Genomic DNA, 22,951 nt, shown 5'->3' on the forward strand with positions numbered 1-22,951 from the left:
TGAGGTCACTCAAGCAGCCTGTGGAAAGACCTGTGTGCTGAGGATCTCAGGCCCCCTGCCAACAGCCATGTGGGTGGCCCATCTTGGAAATGGATCCTCAGCCTGTCAAACCTTCAGATGAGACTGCAGCCCAGGCCAACACCTTGACTATAACCTCCTGTGAGACCCTGAGCCAGCTCAGAACCACTCAGCTAGGCCACTCCCAAATTCCTGGCCACAGAAACTTGAGATAATAAATGTCATTTTAAGCCACTAAGTTTTTGGATAATTTGTTAAGAGCAGGCACCCAGTAAATGGCTACTGCTTGCAAGAATGAATGAATGAATGAATGGGTAGGTAACTTATCAGGGTCTTTCTACTACAACTCACTCAGATCCCCTCAGTCTCACCCAGAAATCGAGCTACCTTTGCCCCTACAGACCACCTGTCTCTTCCAAAAGCACTGAAGAGACCCTAGGGAAGCACCCCTCTTCCTGGTGGGGGCTCTCGAAGGCCATGGTGGGTTACATACCCAAGTGCAAAGACGTCTGAGTGTTTGGAGAAGGGGAGCTTGTCCTCCTCCGTGTCGGGAGACAACTGGCGGATGATCTCTGGGGCCAGGTGGCACAGCCAGCCGTTCTGGATACGCAGCTTGTCATCGCGCCTGGAGAAGCAGAGCACAGGGTGAGCCCCGTTTCACAGCCCAGGGAGGACCAGTCCCCAGCGCTGACCCCAAGTCCCTGGACCATCTCTGCTGGCTTTCTTGTGTTCCTCCATCTGGCACTGCCTGATCTTGTACTTGAGGCCAAAACCCAGTGGGCGGTGCAGGAAAGGGTGGTCTGGAGAGAGACACTCAACATCCAGACCGTCATCAGGTCCCTTCGCCTCTGAAGTGGCCACGTTCTCCACCTTTATTCAACAAATACAGTGGATTCTCATCACCCGCGGTGCTCATGTTCTATAAAGCCTCCACAAACACTGACTTAGTGACTACTGAGTTATTGCTCTTGGGGGAAATATTTACACACACATGCATGCATGTATGTATCTCGCATAAAATATAATCTTGAATCCTAAAAACAACTTATCCTATTCTATTTTATTTTACATAAGAGAAACCAAGGCTCAGAAGTATGAAGTGACTTGCTCCGAGACTGCCCCACTACCAGGGGGCAGAATTGTAAAACCCATCCAACTGGCCCCAGAGCTGGAGCTTCTGGCCCTGCACTCCCCTGGACCACCCCCTCCCATCCCCATCCGCATCCCTATCCCCATCCCCTTGTCCTCGCTGAGTGAGATCGGAAACTGAAGTAAGATGAGAGAAACCGGGTCAGGCAGGGGCTGCCTTTCTGGAGAGGTACCCCATTCGTTATAAGAGGCATGATTAGAGAAAACAGGCTAGTTTATGGTGTGTGTGTGTGTGTGTGTGTGTGTGTGTATGCGTGCACACACTCCAAATTAAAAGTCACAAAGGGGAGACCGTCTGAATCCTGGGTTGTTTATCTGGGATCAAGCTGTTTTTCACATGGTCAACTGGAGGCACCTTGCTCTAGGGTGAGCAGTGGCCGAGAAGTAATTAGTTAACAGTGGTTAATGGCCCTCCTGGGTGACACTGCGGAGGCGTATGCAAATTAATCCTAATTACAACAACTCCACGGCCTTCGTGGTCTTTGATGTGCTCCAGGCGCTGTGCCTGGATGCTCAGTGGGTGTTGTTCTATTGTCTCCTAGCAAGGACTCTCCGGGAAAGGCACCATCAGGCCCGTTGTCTTTCTGGCAGGAAACTGAAGGCACAGTTAATAAGGGGCAGAGCCAAGTTGGGGCCCCGGGTGTGTCTGACTTTAAATCCCTTGCTTTGAACTATAATCCTGCTGTACTAAAATGAATGAACTCATAAGAAAGCTCTGAGGAAGGGCCCTTGGGTGATCCTGACTTCCAGGTGAGTGCTTGGAGTAAGGAGAGAGCCCTCCAGCGAAAGTCAAGGGCCAGGTGTTACAGGGTTTAAGGATGCTCTGTGCCCACGCCAAGGCGCCATTTCCAAGACAGGCCCCACGGGCATCAGCAATGCATCACGGGCAGAGCAGCCTGGCTGCTCAGCTAAGCGACCTCAGACCCAACACAGAGTCTAGGTCACTAAAGCCATTTGGGTGACTTCCCATCCCCTGATCACCATCTGTCAGGAACCCCTCTGGGCCCCTCCACCGCCTCTCACCTGCCAGCCTGCAGCACCCCAGAAATGCTGAAGAGCCCGAAGTCCGTGATCACTACCTTGCCGTTGTCATAGAAGACGTTTTTCGACTTGAGGTCCTTGTGCAGGATTCCCTTGGCGTGGAGGTAGCCCATGCCCTGCAAGAAGCAAGGACACGGCGACTTGTCAGAGAAAACCCGCGTGCTAGCTGCCGCCCTGGCCATGGGTCCACGGGGCCATGCCTTGCCTTTCCACTGAGACCACACGGAACAGCTGCAGAGCCGGGACCCGCACGCATGCGGGTGGGGTGGAGAAGGCATGGAGAGTGGGAACAGGCAGAGTCCCCAAGACACAAATCTGCCCCAACCCTCAGACCTCAGCAAAGCCATCTCCACCTAAGCTCTTCTGCTTCCTGAGGAAGAAACCAGGAAGACCTCCCCAGAGGGAAAAGCGTGGGGACAAACCGAAAAGAGGTCCCCAGGGAAAGGAATCCCATCAACCATCTTCCCTGACTTCCTCTTTGCAAAGTAACTCCTCTGCAGAAAACTTGTTCCCTAGTTTGACCTAACCCACGGCACTGCCGAAAATCACCATGTTCCTCAAGAGAAGTATCATGATGTGATAACCAAGAACATGGACAAGGGCTATTGCAGGTCAAGCTCGAGGGTGAATGCCTGGATTGCTTTTTTCCTGCCTGAACGAGCAGTCACATTTTTCTTTCTTTTTGCAGCTGTCTTGACACGTCCAACGGGAAGTAAAAACCTGAATACGACTGACAAATGAGGCACACACCAGAAAACCCAGGATGCTCCCGTTTGTTTTAACCCCAAACAACACCCAACAATTTGATGTATCCCCAGCGGCTGTGGAGACAGGTGCCTTATACTCAGGGAATTCAAGCATTTGTGGGGTGAGGGGTTCTCACAATGAGAAGTTCCCCTGGTCCCTGCACACGCCTGCTTATCATGACGATGGGGCACCAGACGGGAACCAGACACACTGGAAGACCATCCCTGATGGTTTCATCTTGGCAAAATTCTTACATACACACGGCCTGGTATTTTTCAGGTCGAGTCTAATTTGTCTGAAGCCCAGACTGCTGGTTTGAAGTCAGACCCTGAGGCTTGGGAGGGGGCTGGGTCTTTCGGAGGTTCAGGGGGGAGGTACCTTCACAATTTCTTGGGCAATCTGCCTCGTTTTGTTGACATCCAAGACGATCTTGGCATCCCTCACCACGGAATAGAGTGTCCGTCCCTTACAGAGGCTGGAAAGCAAAGGGACAAAGTGAGTTGTTGGCAGTTGTTGAGACGAGGGCCACCCACAACAGCTATTAAAAGTGACACACAAAAGAGCGGACATGTGTGGATATGCCTGAGAGATAATAAACCTGGCTCTGGACCTCAGCTCTGGTTCTGGGATGCAGGTTCGGGAGCAAGTTCTCTGGGGTTCTTCAGGATCTTTTACCCACTCCCCCGGCATCCAAGGACACCTGCAGGGTCCAGCCAAGTCCAGAAGCAGGGGTGCCTCGTTCCATCTATCCTAGGGTCTCACAGACAGAAATCTGCACGTAAGGCCAGCAACTTCTGGGGTCCTCAGACACCACTCAGACAGCACTCCGCCGGTGCCTCTGCCCAGCTGCTCCCCCTCGCCGGGAGACACGGGTGTGTGGGGACAGTGATGGAAGACCAGCAAGGCGTAGCTGATGTGTGCTAAGGACCACCAGTGAATGATGCAGTCACACCTTCAGACAGGGATGTGTAAACACCAACAGTACCTCCCCACACCAGATGCCTGTCTAGATAGAGGGTTTTGCAAACTATTTCCAGCCTCACTGAGTTCATTTCAAGGACCAGTGTTTCAAGATGAATGACAAGATGAGAAAGGACATGATACAGTGACAGTAACACCTTCTCACTTAATTGCCGGCATGTTCATCCGTCCTTTTCTTCCCCAGTGAGCCCGATCCCCGGCACACACAGACCAGACCCTCAATGAACAGTCACCGAATGGACGAATGAATGAGCGTGCCCAGCCCTTAGCACCATGCCTGGCTCACGGCGCCTAATGTTGGCTGGAAGACGAAGGAATGACATCAGGAAAGTTTGTTTTCCATCTATGTCAAAATAATTGGTTGAATGTTTCTTTTAATCTGTAACTTGATTGCTAAAATGGTCTAAGCGTTGCATTCAGTCCTATGGTAGTTACTGAACCCTTGTTGTGGGCTGGAATTAGCTGAGATCGTGTGGTTGTAGCCAGAACTCGGGTATCAGAGGGACCTGATGGAATCCCAGCTCCGCTCTCTACTTACTGTGTGTCTTTGGGTGGGTTACTTAACCTCTCTGGGCCTCATCTATCAAAGGGAACTAATGACACCTACCCAACAGAGTTAGTATGAGGACTGAGTGGGAGAAGGAGCTGGTGGGGAGTGTAGCTCAGTGGTTAAAAGAACAGGGGGCTAGAGTCAGACTCTAGACTGGTTGTCAGTCAGTGGCTGTGTGGCCCTGGGCAGGGGAGTTTACCTCTCAGAGCCTCAGTTTCATTATCTGTAAACCTTCCAAGGTTTTGCAGGAGAATCACAGGAAATCAGGTGTGTAAAGGTGGAGGCAAATCTCTGTGTAAGTAGTCATGAAATTCTGGCTGTTATGAGAGGGGGTAAACGACCAATCAAACGGTGAACACACCTGTGTGCAAACATATATAAACTATATATTTACACCCACATCACATCTGTCTGTCCATCTATTATCTATCCATCAATCCACCCACCATGCTACCTATAATCACCCATGAACTTGGACTAAGATTCATTTCTTCACCTGCTCAGGGAGGCTGAGTCACCTGTCCCAGGTTGCCCAGTAAGTCAGCGGCGGGGGTGGGGGGCAGCCATGGTGACTCAAGGCTGTCCCGCCTTGCTGTCTCGGGCAGTGCCAGTGCGTTTGCTGTGGCTGCTGGAGGCGAGATGGGGGGCTGGGGAGCGGGCTGTGCAGCCAATTAGACCATAGTGACATTCAAATATTCAGGATGAAGGAGACCGTGGGTGGATTCCCTCCCACGGCTACTCTGTGCTTGAACAGCCACCTACACTCATTACGGGCCAGAGCCCAGAAGATCCTTCCCCACTGCAGACGGCAGAGCAGGCTCCAAGCCTCCCAGACTCTCAGGGTAACTGCATAGAAGTCACAGCCCCCAAAAGTCCATCCCTGTCTCCTTTCCGCGCTCACCTCCTCCTTTTCATCAGCAGCTGCTAAATCTGGAGCCGGTGGATAAACACACACTGACTAGTGGGCTATCAATTGGCACGACCACTACTTGGCCCCTCTATTAGAGTGAAATACACAAATAACCCATGACCAGCAATTCCTCCCCTAAGTTCATATCCAGTGGGCATGCATATGCATATTCACCTACAGACATGTACCAGAATGTACCAGAATATTCTAGAATGTTAACAGCAACTTATTCTTAATAGCCCCAAACCTGGAACCAACCCAAATGTTCATCAACAGAAAACTGCATAAATTATGATATAACTGTATAACAGGATACATTCATACCAGATTGTTAATAAGCAAACTATTGCTAACCTCAAGAAACATGAAATTCATAAACAACATGTTGAGCAAAAGAAGCCACACAGGCACTGAATGACTCCATTTGCATCAAGTGCAAAAGCAGACAAAACTGGTCCATGTGCGAGAAGTCAGCGCAGTAGTGACCCTTGGGTGGCGGTCGGGAGGCTGGAGAGGTCCCGAGGGGAGCTGGGGGCAGGTGATGTTCTGTGCTTTGATTTACGTGCTGGTTATACGGATGTGCGTTTAGTGGAAATTCATCAGGCTGTGCTCTTAGGATCTGAACACTTTGGCAGGCGTGTTATCCTTCCAAAAATTTAGGAAAAAAACGACGAGGAAAGGATGAACAATTAACATATGGAGTTGAAATTTAAAATCTAAACCAATACTTTTACCACAGGTCTCCATTTCTAAATGGTTCTCACAGTCCTGAGGGGCAGTGTCTGCAGGGGAGTGAGGGACTCCAGGCCTGGCTGTGCCCACCCAGGTGTTTATTGGAGCCTGAGTTCAAGGGCAGGTACAGGGCACGGGCTGAGCGAGCTCTGAGCAGGAGCAGGCATTAGGCAGGTGTCCAGGGTGGCCGAGGCTCGGAGAGTCCAGGCAAGTCAGTCCACGTATCCACGGCAACTGGCCTGAGCTTGGGATTTCTGTGGCTAACACCTGTGCCCTAGAGGCTGCTTGTGGCTGGGCGGGGGGGGGGGGGGGGGGGCAGGGAAGGGAGGAGCGGATGGAGGCTTACTGAGCATGCGCGGGACCTGCCTCCCCTCCAGGCATCCTCCCAGCATCCCCACAGGGTCCATGTTCTCACCCACCTCTAGCAGGTGAAGATACGGAGACCCAGAGGGGCAGAGGCCTGCTTGTGGACGCGTGGCCACAGGGCAGCCTGCTCCTGATCTTTCCCATCTTCCCGTCCACGGTGTGGAGGCCCAGTTATTGGACATGACGTTCAGGCCATGAAAGAGACATGCAGCCGAGTAAACCCAAATCCCGACTCTCCCATTTACTGCTTGTTGGGCGACCTCGGGAAGTGACTTCAACCCCAATTTCCTCATCTGTAAAATGCGGACAGTCGTAACAATACCAGCAAACACGCACGAAGCCCCTTCTACTTGCTGGGCACCACCCTACGCACCAGAGCCCTGTGAGGTGGGTACCCTCGCAGTATTTCATTGATTCCAAGATGTGCATTTCCTCGGATTGTAACATCTCTGCAATTAGAACGTGTTTTGCTTTCGTTGACAGGTCAGTTACTGCATTTCTTTGTAGTACAGGAAAGAAAGGGTGCCTATTCCAACCAATGGCATCTTAGATTTAATGGAATACAGGATCATTTTATAGATGAGGAAACTGAGGCTCAGAGAAGTTAAGCAGATTTGAATCCAGGCAGGCTAGCTCCAGAGTTTATACCCTCATCTTTTGTTTCTTAACTTTCTCAGACTCCAGCATGTCACAGGTCCTCAGTAGATGGGAGCTGTAATATCACTGCTAACATCACTTGTGGCAATGAAGATTAATGAGGGCCGCTGGCCTCAGTAGCAGAGTCAGTCTGGAGTCAAGAGAAGGTGTTTTAGTGGCTTAAGGATATATTTAAGGCACTAGGTAGGTGTCCAAGGTAGCTTCTGGGGCAGTAGGCACACGTGCTTGAGTTCACACACACACACATGCCTCTCGGTATTTCTCTCTGCAACAAAGATCATGTTTTTCCAAAAAGAGGAGCAAGGACTGAGGATTTCCCATCTTCTCTGCAGGCCACCTCCTCTCCCACCCTGGCCCCAGGCAGCTCATATAAGGCTGTTTTGGACCCCACATCCCAGGTGATACAGATGGCACTGTGCCCTGGGCCAAGATGGCAGGGCAACTGGGAGACTTCTGTTGTAAGCCGGCCTAAAAGAGGCTTATCAGAAACAATCATACAAAATCATCTAGGTTTCTCTCCAAGGACCTCCATCCGAAGTGGCTCATTCTGTCAAAACAGTGGCTGGGAAAGAAATCTGGATGCCCATGGGAGCCGCTTCCTTCCTCTCCTCCAAACTCCTCACCATCAAGACCAGGGGCGCGGGCAGGTGTCAACGGTGGGGAGTGGGGGCTGGGGGCGACCTCCTCCAAAGACCGACAAACCGGCTCCCAGCCCAGCTCTGCCCTCTCTGAGCCCCACACGGCCTCGGGGACTCCCTCTGCTTCATTTCTGTCTGCATCTGTAACTCTGCTGTGGTCAGTTCACTAACGGTCCCCCGAGACGTCCACACCCGAAGCCTCAGACACAGCGGCTGTTTACACGGCAAAGAGGACTCTGCAGCTGCGATGAAATTAAGGCTCTTGAGGTGGGGAGGTTATTCCGGATTATCTGGCTGGGCCCCACGTGTTATCACGGGCACTCCCTCAGAAAAGGGAGGCAAGAGTCCCAGGAAGGAGGCAAGTGACCAGGGAGGCAGACGAGAGGCAGACAGAAGAGGAGGCTGCGTGACGGGGTGTGAGGTGAGGACTGGACCAGCCTCCGCTGGCCTTGAAGACAGAGGGAGGGGCCGCGAGCCAAGGAGTGCAGGCAGCTCCCAGAAGCTGGAAAAGGCAAGGGACGGATTCTCCCCTAGAGGCCCCAGAGTGGAAGGCAGCTCTGCCTTTGCCTTGACTGTAGCCCTGTGAGGCCATTTTGGACTTCTGACCTCCAGAGCTATAAGACAAATTTTTGTTGTTCCAAGCCACTGAGTTTGTGGTAATTTGTTACAACACCAATCCGAAACTAATCCAGCCGGGTGGTAAGTACTGTCACAGAGCGGGGCCTGAGGGTGAGACGGGACCACAGAAGGACAGTGCCTGGCCCAGCGTCTGGCCAGAATGCGGACTCCTTGAACAGTGGCTCATATCATGGCTAATAACATGATTGCTAATGCATTGCCAATAATAATGCTCTCCTGTGTAGATGACCACACCGCCCCTCACGGCCGCTCCAGCTTCCCCAACTCACTCTCAATAGCACTCAGAGTGGCTGCTTCAAAATCACTCCCCAGCTACCCTTCAAGGTCACTCCCCAGTGCTATGGTTCCCCACTGCCCTCTGGTTGGAGACCCAAAGGCCCTGTACAGTCTGGTCCCCCTAGACTGCTCCACTCCTTCGCCCATGGAGCTCCAGCCTCACCAACTGACCTCAGGGCCTTTGCTCATGCTGTTTTCTCAGGCTGCAACACTCTCCCTATCTGTCTCAAAAGCCTCCCCAGCTCAGGCCGTTCTCCCCGTCAGTCCCTGCAGCACTGTGCCCTCCATCTGTGCAGCCCTTGCTGCGGCTGTACGTGTGTCAGCTGGAGTCTGATTACGGGCTGTCTCTCCCTCCAGACTGTACTCACCAGGAGGGCAGGGTCTAATCTAGGGGGCCACTACTGTACTCCCCATGCACAGAAGGTTCTGAAGGCATGAACGGATGCAATGCTATGGCGGCCTCACATGGCCAGGGCTCCTCTGCCAGGAGTCCAGGGAGCAAGGCTCCTACCAGAGCATCACATCCAATAAAGCAGAAAAACTCCTCAGGGGTCCGTGTCTTCACCTTCCTTGGCTTATTTGCTCGCGGGCTCTTTCGGGTGCTCTACCGGGCTCTTTCGGGCGCTCTTCCAGGCTCTAGTGGAGGGTAACCACTGGCCCATTTGGGAAGGAGCGGGTGTTGGGCCCTCGGGCAGGCGTGGTTTCACGTATGAATGTCCCTAGACAGGAAACATGTGGTCCCCTCTGCCACACCTGCTCTGCTTCCTGCTTTAGCACCAACTGCCTGGACCACACAGGTGTGTAAGCTCCTGGGCAGTGGTGGACAAACTCGAGTGTGCATCAGAATCCCCAGCAAGGGCTTGTTAAAACCAAGACGGCTGGCCCCACCCCAAGGGACTCCAATTCTGGGAACCTGGGGTGAGGGCCTGATACTGCTTCTCTGCCAAGTTCCTAGGTGATGCTGACTCTGGTGGTCTGGGGACCCCATTTTGAAGAGCCACTGTTCAAGCCGATCTTATTTGACTGAGACCCAGAGATCATTAAGTTCACAATCACAGTCCATTTAGTGAGCGCCACGGGGCCTGGTAGTGTCCTAGGTGTGGGAGATACAGTATGCAAGACAGACCCGGTCCTTACCCTCATGGGGCGCACTGGCTAGGGGAGAAGTCAGGTGATACACAAGGAAGCGAGCAAACTGATGAGACATGCAGAGGGGCCCAAGTGCTATGAAGAGAGCAAACAGATTTGTTGGACAAAGCATGTTGGGCCTGGGGGTCTCCTTAGCTAGGATGCTCAGGGCAAGTCCCTCTGGGGAGGTGGTGTTCGTGCTTAGAGAAAATGAAGAAAGAAGCCAACCTTGTGAAAATCTGAGGGAAGAGAGTTCCAGGCTGAGGGACCAGCCAGTGCAAAGGCCCTGAGGCAGGACCCACGCGGCATGCTTGAGTAACACAGGCAAGGCCATGAGGCTGGGCTCTAGGAAGCATCTCCCAGTGCCCGCCCTCCTCAATGGCTGATCCTTCAAATAAAAGAAACAGCCGGGTGGAAACAGTCCTCAGCTCTGCCTGATGTGAGCTCCCAAAGCAGCTGGTTTCCAAGTCAGCTGTTATTTTAAAAACCTTTAATTCTGTCAGAAGGAATTTACGACCCCTCGGCTGTTCCTCCTCCTCCTCGCTTATGCTTACTTCTCAGCATTCCCAACCTGGCAAAACTCAAAACCCACTTAACTGCCCTCTGCTTTTTCCCCCTCCCTTGAGCAAATAAATCACACGCCAAGTGACAAGTTGCTCGCTCCATCAAATTCCAGCCGCAGGCAATCTCTAACTTCCGACTCATTCGTGAATCTAACACCGAGGATATTAAACCATGGGGCTCTGGGGTTTTATAATAAGAAATGCCAGGTTAGCTTCCTATAAAAATGGGAAATGCCAGAAAACAAGTGAGAAATGCCAGCTGTTTGCCACCTGCTTAACCCGATGTGAGCCCGGGAAATGAAGAGTTATAGAGTTCCATTAAATAAGGGGTTGGCTGGGGAAGGCTTGCGTCCTGGCCAGACAAGAAAGATGACAGTGGCCCTCCAGGCACCGGAACATGCAAAGCAGGAGCTAGCTGCACTCGCTGGAAAGCAGGGCTTCGGGGTTTTAGGTTGTTTTGTTAGTGTGTGTGTGTGTGTGTGTGTGTGTGTGTGTGTGTATGTGTGTGTGAATGCACCACCCCTTCCAGCCTTTGCTGTCCTCCAAAGCTGGGAGAAGTGGGAGGAAGGGAAAAGGGAGCTCACACTCTGGGTCTCACTGGATTCTTCTGTCCGATTTTGCTAAGTCCAGAGGCCAAGGGTTGGCTCTGGGCCCTTCAAGGACTGAGATGGGGGTTTTGCCCCTTTTAGAGGGTGCTCCCATCCCTGACTGTGATCCTCTGCTTCTGGGTGTCTGGTGACATTCTGCCCTCCTTGCTCTGTGCTTTGTAAGGAAGGGAGGGCTCCCAGGGCACAGACAGCCAGCCCGGTTCCTCGGCCTCTCATCACGTGGTGTGGTCCAGCCACCAACAAGACCTGCTCTTCCTAGCCTGTCCAAAAACATCCCGGGACATGCTTGTCCCTAACTCTACAGCATCTTTTCTCAGGACCTCCCAAGGGTCAGCCTGCAACTCACCGAATCTCCCACACACTGCCCATCCTTCCAGAACCACCTTAAGTTTTTTGCCAGATCAGCCAATCATCTTCTTTATCACTTGCTAATAGTTTTCCTTATATGCCCTGCCTTTGAAAAATAGGTGTATTTTCAAAAGAAACTTTTATCATTACTTTCTGTCGTTACCAGAGGGAACGCCAGAATCTCTAGCCCCAAATAAATGTAAAAATACATACGATGAAATAAATCCACTAAAAACCAAAATGAAATTCTTGCTTGGCATGGTGGCCTGCCAAATCATCTGAGCCTAAGGCCTTCTCTCTCTCTCTCTCTTTTTTAAAATTCAGCAAGTAAGGGTTAGGAGGGTGTTAAATCCAGCACTGAAAAAAGACCTTCTCCTTAATGTCACAGAAGGATGGAGACAGAACTAAGAGGAAAATCATGATCCCACGATGTGATTCAGCATTATCTGGGGCTAGTGGTACCTCTCCCACCTTCTGGGAAATCTGGACTCATTTAATCTCCTGGCCTGCACACCCTCCGCTTCTACTAACCATGTGTGAACAGAGACTTTAGGCCAGGTGTGTGCAGTGACAAGACAAAAAGGGCCACTTCCCCAGTAATGGAGCTGACATTCTCGCGGGGGAGACAATAAGCAAACAGAATAATTGCAGGTTATGATGAGGGCAGTGGAGAAATGCTCATGGGGTCAGATGGACAGGAAGAGGATGGAGGTCAGCAACTGAGGGGTGCCGACAGGGACCCCCTTCCCAACACATCATGCTGTTTCAGGGCAAAGACTCTGTATTGATTTCTGGCACCATCTACCCAAATGTCCCTTATTTAATCTCTCCAAGAAGGGCAGGCATCACCTTGTTTGGATGGACGATGACCATCTCCTAAAGGCCTCTCAGGAGCCCAGGACAGAGTCAGAGGTTTCCAGGCATCATCTCATTCCATGCTTCTAATAACTCTCTAAAGTGGGTGTGGTTATACTCATTGTGCAGATGAGGAAACCGAGGCAATGAGTCAGCCTGGATAGAAGCATGCCCTTCAGAATCAGTCACCTGGGGGAAAGTTCTGTCCCTTCCTAGCTGTGTGGTCTTGGACAAGTTGCCTGGAATCTTTGGAACTTGCTGTGCTTGGTGAACTGCGAGGTGGGGCGATTCGGGGAAGGGGGTTGGTTATACGTGTAAGTATGTGAGTGATCTCTGTGTGCGGGTCAGTACCTCCTACTCAGGGCTGCCTGGAGTTGATGGAGTTTACGGAGTTCTCCCAAGGTGCCGAACTGAGAATCTGTGGTGCCAGCCTTCCCAGGAGGGGAGGGTCTATGTTACAGATGCAGAAATTCACGTGCAGAAAGGTTAAGTAACCCACCCAGGGTCCCACAGTCAGTAGCCAACAGGGTCAGGATTTGAGACCAGTTCTTGAATCTTCTTCCCAGGATTTCCTAAGATCCCTTGGGAAAGGATGGTTTAGCAAAGCAGGAACTGGCCGAGCCCAACTCAGAGGGCCTGGCTTATGGAAACCCTTGTTTGTCCACTGAGCTCAGTAGGGACCACCCCCCTTCCCTCCCCAGCCCTAGGTTTCTCCTTCTATTCTGTCAGTTCAGGGCCAGCCCATGTCTGGCCTCACTGTCCAGTTCCTGCTGGTTTGGGAATTCCCGGCTGCCACTCAGAGACAGGCAGGGTGAAGAGGGCTGGACCATCAGAGAGGGTTCATAGAACTCCTTGGTGAGGAGGCCCAGTGGGCAGCACAGAGTGGCCCAGGGCGGGTACTCGAGAGATGCTTCTAGAAGGCGTGAATGTATGGACGAAGGAAGGCGCTTCCTCCCACCTTCCTTCTCCCCATCGTTCTGGGGAGCTGGGAGAGCTGTGCTCAGGGTAAGGCAGGTCTTCCCCTACTGGCTCAGCGCACGGAACAGGCCATGAGCCAAACCAGACTGACCGCGCAGTGACCCTTCCACCCTCCTCCCTGCACCAGGTTCCAGGAGCACAAAAAGCCCCGACTGACCCCAGGTCCTTTCATCCGGGGCTGGGCATCAAAACACATCAGTTCTTACTGCTCCCTGACCAGAACCACATTTTTTTTTTTTTAAAGCTGAACAGTCAACTGAATTACCGTTTTTTAAATGTATACATACGCCTCCTAATTTATATGCATTAAAATCCACAGAGAGGATGTGAGCCCGGCTAGTTCCAGGTCGCGGGATTAGAAGCAGCTTTGCAAAAATGTTTTCCTCGCTGCTTATCTCTCTTTCCTAATTTTTCTCCAGTAAACACGTATTACTTCTGTCAAATGAGAAAGAAAGGGCAAAACGGCACCTTCGAGTCAGACTGAAATGAAACCAGACATATGCTTATTCTATAGACAGTTTGGAAAATATTGAAAGGGAGACAAACTGAAATGAGAAAGTGGAGTCGGAACCGAATTCATCCTCTGAGTAGCCCCAGGAAGCACTTAAACTTTTTTTTTTTCTTGCTCCTTCTGTCTTTGGCGCAGGGTTTAGCCTGTTCAGGGCGCACAGCCAGAGGCGGGTCCTTACCAGAAAGTCCTAATGGAAAGCTCCCCACCTGAAAAAACTCAGTACCTAATGAGGAAGACAGGGATGATGATTTGATATTTTAAAAGGACTAGGGGGCTAGTAAGAGAAAGGCAGAGACATGAGTGGTGTGTGTACCTCTGGAAACGGTGCTGTCCCTTCTGCCTACGGGGACTGGGGCCTCAGCGGGTGAAGGGAGAAGGCAGGTGGGGTGGGGAGGGGGGTGGGGAGAGGAGGGGAAGGGGAGCTGGGGGAAGGGGAGATGGAAGAGGGAAGGAGGGGGAGAAGGCGGGGTGGGGAAGGGGAAGAGAGGGTGGAGGGGAGGCAGGATTCTACCTTCCTAGTGGATGCTGGGAACATACCCGAGCCTAGAACCGACCTGTCCATGGTGTAAGAGGACATGCATAGACATTTCTAGAATTTAGGTTGCAGACTAGTGTCAGAGCTCACTGGAAGAGATGGGGAAATCAAACCACAGAAGAGGGATAGAATTTCCCAAGGTCATGCTTCAACTGGCCCAGCCTGGCTCGAACCCAGACCTGTCTGAGGTTAAATTTTGTGTTCACAGCCACAGAGGCACGCTGCCTCCTAAGAATAAAGAGAGCCATTCACGGAAGCTTCCATGAGCATTCTGCTAAAGGTTTTGCGCAAGTGATCTTCTTTAGTTGTACTCAACCTCAATCTGTTCGGGGGCGGGGGGTCGGTCCCATTTTGCAGATGGGGAAACTGAGACTCAGACAGGCAGGGTCATCTGCTATGCTCATGCAGCCAAGGTCCACGAAGCAGAACTGGCTTTCTACCCTCGGCAGATCTAACACCAGCGTGCTGTTCTCAACCACTAGGCTACACGGCCTCTTTGGGACATGGAAACAACAGAGGCTGAGGGACGAGGAAACCAGTGTTTTCCCGGCTCCCAAAACAAGCCTTATACCCGTCTCCCCCTCACCAGATCCCCAAGGGGGAACTTTTCATCTTCCCACTTTTCTGATAAGAAAGCAAGAGCTTGAGGGAATGGATGACTTTCCCAGAATCCTTCTCGGCCAGGACGTGGAGGCAGATCTGGGTCCCGTTTGCCCAAAGCTCCTGGCCTTTCCACTGCCCCTCCCTTCCTGGAGAAGGCCTCTGGCGCTGGGCCACCCCAGCACACATACCCAACTAGCCCACTGTCTACACTGCTCTAGGTCAGGGGTGTGCAGGGAATTTGGAAGAGTGTAGACACGCAGGCCTACCAGAGCCAGGCTCTTAAGACAGGGGTTGCACATGATGGCTTGTAGCTCAAACCCAGCACACTGCCGGTTTTCATATAGCCCGCGGGCTAAGACTTGTTTTAACACCTTCAAACAGAAGTTTAAAAAAATTTAGAAGAGGAATATTTTGTGACCTGTGAAAATTACATGAAATTCAAATTTCTGTGAAAATGTCTTACTGGCACAGAGCCACACCCTTTGTTTCCATACTTTCATGCCAAAGGGAAGAGGTGAGTGTTTGGGATAGAAATCCAATGAGACAGCCGAAAACATTTCCTGTCGGCTTGGAAAACGTTGGCTTTTGTTCTAAGAAACTAGGATGGGTCAATAGAAATTGGGCTGTGAGAACCAGGCATCTGACCAATCTGAACCATTCTCCTCTGCACTGAGAACCAGATGTGGTCAAGGCCAAGTGGATTTTCCATTCATTCACCCCCTTATTTATTCATTCATTCATTCATTCAACCATTCATCCATCCATGCCTTGAGCCAACACTCCCAGCTAGGTGCGGGGCTCTCGAGTCTGCTAGGCCAGGCAGACACACAGGAGTGGGTGTCTGTGAGTGTCACAGGTACGGGACATGGCTCTCTGCTTGGGATTCAGCTGGGCTGATGAAGGAGCAGGAAAGAACTGGGGCCAGTGAAAATGCAGGCCAGGAACTTATCTACGAGCCTAAGTTAAACAGAGATGGGATGGCTGCCCGCTGTTACCCCAGACAGAACGGAGGCTCCAGTCAAGGACCCGCCCAAGTCCTCCCCGCCGTGACTCCAACACAGAAGCAAGTGCCAAGTCCATGTCATACAATTTACGTGTTTCTAAGTCCCCTGCCTCTTTCTCTCTGCCACTCCCTGCTTGAGTCCCCATAACCACACCCTACCAGAGTCTTCACAGGCAGCCCCTGGGCACGAAATTAGCTGGACAAATGTTCATCCAAGTGAGGCAAATCCCAAATTGCTTTAGAATGCCTTCCTTACAGACCACTGGCTTGGACAGGGCCACCAGGGGGACATTATCTGATCTTCTGCCACCACACAAAGGGTCACTGTAGCTAAGGACATGCCTGTGCATTTACACGCCTGTGCATACACATGCCTGTGCACATACACACGCCTGTGCACATACATGTCTGTGCATGTACACATGCATTCTTGTTTCTAAGAGTTCAAGTGTCGCTCTCTGTATGCATGTGATTATGTGCACATGAACACGTGTATATACACGTGAGTGAATTTGTGTGCGTGTACTAGTACGTGTGTGCATACCTATGTATGTGCACACATGCGTATGTGTGTGCGGGCATCACTGCATTTATGGGCGCATCTCTGTCTACCTATGGGTATGTTTTGTGTGGCTGGAGTCAGGGAGAGTCATGCCAACTGCAGAACTGGCCACAGCCTCTCTCACCCCTCAAAAAGCACCCATGTCTTCATTTTCCCTGGCCTTTGAAATGTTCCAATGGAAACACTGATTCTTTGTCTAACAATGGGAGATCGCCAGCGGGTGAGGATGGACAGGGAGTGCGGTAGGTAGTGACTGTTAATGGGTACAGAGTTTCTTTTTGCGGGGATAAGATGTTCTAAAATGATGTAGTAACTTTCAATGGACTATAATCTATAAAAGTATTGAATCACCATGTTGTACACCTGAAACTAATATAATAAGGCAAATCAGCTCTATTTCAATAAAAAATTAGATTTGGTGATAGCTGCACAGTTTTGTAAATATACTAAAAACCATTGAACTGTATGGATACTTTGAGTCAATTTTGTGATATTATATATATACATATATATAATACATAGATGCATATATGCATATATCTCAAAACAGTTGTTTAAAAAAGCTAAAAACTGAAAGTTCACAAAAACCCCCACTCATTTCTTCCCATTGCATTTACAGAGGAGCCTTGGTCTGGGAAACATGGGGATAAAAATCCTGATTTCTCAGCCTGGTCCACTAGGTAAGGAATTTCCCAGTTTCTATAACCCATGCCTCTGCTGGGCTGACAGCAAGGAACACTGCATCCTTTGCACTTGAAGCTTTGAGATAAAGTTAGAACCCTGGGGGGGTTTAAGGCAGGCTGGATGGGCAGAGTTCCTGGGGTGAACACTGGGAGGCAAATGAACTTGAACTACGATTTCATTACCCCAAGCAAAATGTACAAGAATCTGGAGATAGGGCAGTGTGCGGGGGGAGGTGGGGGAATCGCTCCTTTTCAGAAGTAGGAAAAGAGAGTGGTGAGGAGAGAACTCACTGGGGAGGCAGTAGCTCCCAGCAGTTAAGAGCTCAGAGTTTGGAGCTGGACAGCACTGGGTTTCGATCCAGTCCCTGTACTCTTACATGATGAGCCTCTGGGCAAGTTGCTGAAAACGAATGCAGGCGGACAAGCCAGAATCCACCCCACAGCTCTGCGGGGACTGAGGTAGAACACTCTTGCGTGGAAGAGACACCACGTGTTCACCACGTTCTGTTTCCTATTGCTCCCTCCCGGGCCCACGGAGACCACGCATCCCAGTCTCTTTGCAGCCATGCGGCACTGTGTGACTGGGTCTGGCCAACGGCAAGAGAGCCCTGGCACTTCCTGGTGTGGGTACTGAGAAGCCCACTGCTGAACCCACAGCCTCTTTTCTTCTCTGCCATGGTGATGACAGGGTAGAGCCACAAGACTGGAGTATCCTGGGTCCCCGAGTAACTAACTGCCCCACCTGTAGCAAACTCAAGTGAGTGAGAAACTCTGAGTAAGCCGAAGAGATTTTAGGGCTGTTTGTTGCTATGGCAGAAGCATGTCCCATCCTGACTACAGTACCTGGTTAATACGTAATTGGCAGGAGGGACAGGTTTGGGGGTACGGGGTTTTCCCAGAAGGTAGGACAGGTGCCACTAGCTCCAAGTACCACTGCATCACTTAGCGATGTGAGTGAAGGCATGAGAAAATGGAGAGAGACACAATAGCAAAATAAAAATAAGATACTCTGGCTAGGACCAGGCTACTACAGCAACCATCACCAGGGAGACCGGTCTCTGGTCTTCCTCGGCACCGAAGAAGCATGGCTCTTTTCTGCGTGGCCCATAAGACACCTCCATTTATTCGTAACCGGGCAGCACCGTGGTTTTAAAGAAGCGGCGGCAAATGGGAATCTATGCTTGGTGAGATTCAATTTCATGTTTTTGTTAATAGCTTCCTCCTGCTTCCTACAGATAGAAAGTAAGTCATCCCCAGGGATGTGACCTCCCCTCTCAATCATTCAAAAAAAACAGAAAACAAATGTCCAGAGAGATTAAAAACACAAGTTCCGTGCCCCAGAAGGTTGTCACGTGACGATGCTGCATCTTCATGGGGAAAGACGAACACTCCAGGTAATCCTATTACGACTATTTCCATTAGTCACCAAGCCTCACCTTGGTAATCTGTTTCAATTCAAAGTCCTGTCATTCCCCAAAACCCAATTTAGAAGGTGGAGGAACAAAATGTAAGTTTGTGCCAGCTTCTCGGAGATGGGCGAAAATCATCACCCAAGTTCATTTGGGGTTCTTTTTTGCTCTTAAGCTCTTGACTCCAGGGCACCAAGTGTTAACCCAGGTAATCTTGCCCTCCCAGGCCTCCTTAACTCCCGTAGGCACTCTAGTTTCTATGCACAAAGCTTCAAGAGAGAGATTATTTTGAGATTAAGTGGAGATTTCTGGAGCTGCAAGGCAGGAGCCATTAAAGCCAGTGGTTCGTCGGTTGCCAGCAGCTCCTTCTGCCTTCAGACACTGCATGTGCCGAGGCCCTTACTCTGGTCGGGTTTCTTGAGTGGGTTAAATCTACCCCCCCTGTGCTCTTGTTTGAACTGCTGATTTGCTTAGCAAACACTTTCTCTATAAATAATGAATAAGTAAACTCTAGCCTGCCACTGATAAATGATTCTGAGTTGGGAGTTAATGGGGTGTAACACAGGCAGCGAACAGCCCCACGGCTTTTGGTCTGCGGGCCCCTTCTCCACCACCAACCTTTGGAAAACATGCTAAGCTACCTCGGAGCCTACAAAACGGATGCCTTTCTTCCCCATCCCCCACGGCCCAAGTCTGCCCTCTGACCACCCTCTCCTCCTCCATTTCCCAGCAAGGTCTCAGCTTCCATGCCCATCAGCACAGAGTTCCACAAAAATCAGAACCAAAGGGAAGGAAGCATAGAGGCAAAGATGACTCTGAGTCTTTTAGTCTTGCTGCCTGGCTTTTCATTTTGGGTGCTTTGTTTTCTTTTCATACCTGGGAATATGGCCCACTGTTCATTTCCACAGATGTGCAGTCTGCTGAAATCCCCACCCATGGATGCTTCTGCAGACTTGTATGCCCAGTGCTACCAGCATGATGCTGACCACAGCCTCCGCACTCTACCCTGCCACCTTGCACTGCTTCAAGAACTGGCTTTAAGTATGACACACTGATTCCATCACATCATTGAAGCCCCAAATACTCATTCCTAAGCAAACCGCAGTGCCTCATGGAGAACTGGCTCTCAACACCTATTTGCTGAACGGCCTGATGGCTAGATCCTTGGATGAGTGGGTGAATGGGTGCATGAATGGATGAGGGGAGGGTGGATGGATGGGTGGGTAGTTGAGAAGGCAGATGTTGGATGGATGAATGTATGGGAAAGGCAGGTGGGTGGGTGGACGTGGGATGGGTGGAAGGATGGGTGGACAAGTCTATGAAGGGGGAGGGGGTACAAGACGGATGGACAAATTGATGAGAAGTTGGATAGATGGATGGATGAGTGGTCATCCACTTTTAAGGGTTCAGCTGAGGCCAACCAGGCCCAGACAAGGAAATAAATGATCCAACGAAGGATGAAGTAGGTAACGTTACAAACATTTCACCAACAAGGAAACTGATTGCTAGAAAAGTTAAAAGCCTGTCTAAGGTCACAGCAGAAGAACTTCTTCAATTCTTGGCCCCTTCCTCCTTCCAGGCTCTTCCCTGGTCATATTCAGCCCCTGATGGAAAGCCCATTGCTCTGCATGCCATGTCAACAGCCCCGGTTTGTCGTCTCCAAGCGCTGCATCTGCGAGGGAAGATCAACCCCAGGGATGTGAAGGCAGGAAAGGAAGACAGAGAGCAGGGAGGCCAGAGGGTGCAGAGTTCCTGCGGACGGAAGGGCTACAAGGCCAGCTGAGCCTGAGGCACAGGGGCTCGTTGACAAGATGCTGCAGTGCGGCATATCCAGTGTTGAGAAACTGTCAAAGGCAGCTCTCGTGGCTCAGAAAGAGATCCGATTCCAGGGACCGAGATGCTATGACAGTCCTCAACGGTCTACAACCGCTTCCAAAAGTCCGCTGAGAATCCTTGATCTGCGCCTCCAAGTCCCGACGGGCTGTCCTAATAACCGCCTTGGAGGGACCGGCCTCAGCTGGGGAATCGCTGAAGACGTCTGTGACCCCTTCCCTGCATTTGAAGATACTCGATCTGTTCTCTGCTAGGCACCCCCTCGGGGTCTTTTGAACACCTAGAAGAAATGGAATCCTCTTTTGAAGAGGAATCAGAGACAAACCTTTTGATTACAGGCAAGAGCAACTTCTCAGCCACAAGGCTCCGTTTCCATCAAAGACAGAAGATGACAAGAGGGCTCAGGAGAGGCGACCCTGCGGCTCGTCAGTCAGCCACAGCCCGAGGATGGTCACTGCCCCCGAGACCCAGGGGCTGGAGCCCCAAGAAGCAGGGACTGAGGTGGCCCTGCAATCTCTTTCTCAGTGGGTGTCCCCTCTCCTGCCCTCCCCACCCTACCAGGTCTTCCCTCCTCTTTCCTGCCAGTGACACTTGAAGGCCAGACGGGAACAGAACAATGCAGCCCTGGGGCAGAGGGGACTTCTGGGCACTCAGACGTACAAGAGAATGGAAAAAGTCCACACGAAGTACAGTTTCTCTTTAAAGCAACCCCCTCCTTGGATTTCTGAAGTTCACCCCAAATCCACAGGCACCTATGGTGTATGCGGGACCCTGCTTGGGGACAGGGCTGCCGATGGTCAGTCTCTGCCTGTCCTCCCTGCCTCTCTTGCTCTCCCCTTCTGCCAGAACGAACTCTTATTTCACATTTGAAGATGTATGCTCCCAATGCATATATTAATATACCTATTGATTTCCCTCTTGCCAGTCATTATCAAGATTTATTTATCCCTCCGGCTCCCCATTGATTGGGGACAGCAGTATTCCCAGCGGTCAATCCATTCTGATATACTCCATGACAAAGAGTCAATATCTATTTATTATTTGATTTATGGGCTTAATTATCTTAAACATGATGAGGCAGGGACAAAGCAGACGTTGAGCAGTGCCCAAGCAACTGCAGTTGGGTTGGAAAGGCATCAAACCCAAGCCCAAGGCTGGCAGGTTCCCAGAGCAGCAAAAATCCACTGACCTGACACTTCCTACTCCCCACCCCCACCCACTGGTGCTACCCTGGAGTCTGCCACTTGGAGAGGGAGGGCAAGGGACACATACCAGGGCCAACTCAACAAGTCACAAGCCGGGCAAGTCTGGTGGCTTGGACAATGAATCTGATCAGGAGGCAGGTCAACGTCTCCCCTCTGCAGGGGAGAGGACCCTGCAGGGGAGGGTTCAAAGAGGTCCACAGGGCATCAAGAAGGGGGATGGACGTAGGCATATCTGGGAGGGGAAAGAGGACAAGAAGATGGTTTAAGACAAATCTAGGTCTGAATCAGACAGCCTTGGGTTCAAGTCCTGCCTCTTCCTAGCCTTTATAACCTTGGGCACATTGCTTCAGCTGTAAACAGGAGAGTTTTGAATGGTGCTGACTTTGGAGGGTTGTTCAGATGATTCGAAGACAGAAAAACCAGAACATGCAGGCAGGTCGATCAGACTGTGTGAAAACCAGCATTTTAAGTACATTTCACCCCCTTCCACGAAGCTACCCCGAGCTCCTGAATGTCTGTTTAACCACCGCCGGCCGGCAACGCAGAAGAAACAGTCCCTCTGGTTCTGGGAACACATGCTAAGGAGCTAATGTTGCTGTTGCCACATTCGCCTTCAAAACATGGGAGTGCGGCTGGCTATTTTTAACTTGGGTAAATAGAAAAAGCTGTTGAAGATGCCTTCGCTTCCAAAGGACTGCCAGCTCCCAGTTGGTCCCTTAGGGAGTCCAGCCAAATATCTTTTAGGACCCAGGGCATTAAAACCTGCAGAGGTGCCCACTGACTTCAGAGTAGGACCAACACTAACTGCCCACACCATTCTTAAAGCGGGGAATGTATCAGCAATCCTGTGGCACGCTCTCCTCAGAAAAGAGATTGCCCTAAAGCACTCTTTCTAAAGGCCAACTGGACAATGTCACTTCTTTGGTTACGACTCTGGGTGGCTTCCCCAGCCTTTAGGAGAAAAGGTCAAACCCCTTAGTGTTGCTCTCAAGGTCATTTAAGATGGTCTCCAGCTTAGCATCGCTTGTTATTCTGCATGCATATGGATCCTGTATTCCAGCTCGTGACTCTTGTACCCCACCCCAACCCTGGTCTTGCTGCCTCCTGCCCTTTGCACGTGCCAGTCCCTCTATTGGCAATATCAATACCTTCTTGTCCATCTAGCCAATTGGTTGGCTAAGGGATGGCTCTGGGTCCCCACAGCCTGCCCCCCATGATTCTATGGCAGGGATTATGACATTGTTTGAGGGGCAGAGGCCATGCCCTCCTTCCTGCATTCCCAGCATCAGGGCCAGGACCTTACACATGCCGCATGTATGAGGCAAACACCCCCAAACCCTTTAGCCTCCTTGTTGTATTTTTATAACCTACATTACCCCATTGGTATCTTTCTTTTCATCACCGCTAATTCTCCCACATCCTA

General features: G+C 51.0%; 1 protein-coding gene across 2 annotated transcripts in view; it reads right to left on the reverse strand.

Annotated features, from left to right (window-relative positions):
- Nucleotides 1–22,951, reverse strand: part of KSR2 (kinase suppressor of ras 2) — a 393,165-nt gene that overhangs the window by 13,184 nt on the left and 357,030 nt on the right. For both annotated transcript variants that reach the window (XM_064481173.1, XM_064481174.1), the window contains 3 exons: nucleotides 3,334–3,430; nucleotides 2,191–2,324; nucleotides 512–643 (listed from right to left, as the gene is read on the reverse strand). In XM_064481173.1, the coding sequence (XP_064337243.1) occupies nucleotides 512–643; nucleotides 2,191–2,324; nucleotides 3,334–3,430 (363 nt within the window). The remainder of the gene's footprint in view (nucleotides 1–511; nucleotides 644–2,190; nucleotides 2,325–3,333; nucleotides 3,431–22,951) is intronic.

This window comes from Camelus dromedarius, chromosome 31, assembly GCF_036321535.1.
Source record: "Camelus dromedarius isolate mCamDro1 chromosome 31, mCamDro1.pat, whole genome shotgun sequence".
NCBI classification, from domain to species: Eukaryota; Metazoa; Chordata; class Mammalia; order Artiodactyla; family Camelidae; genus Camelus; species Camelus dromedarius.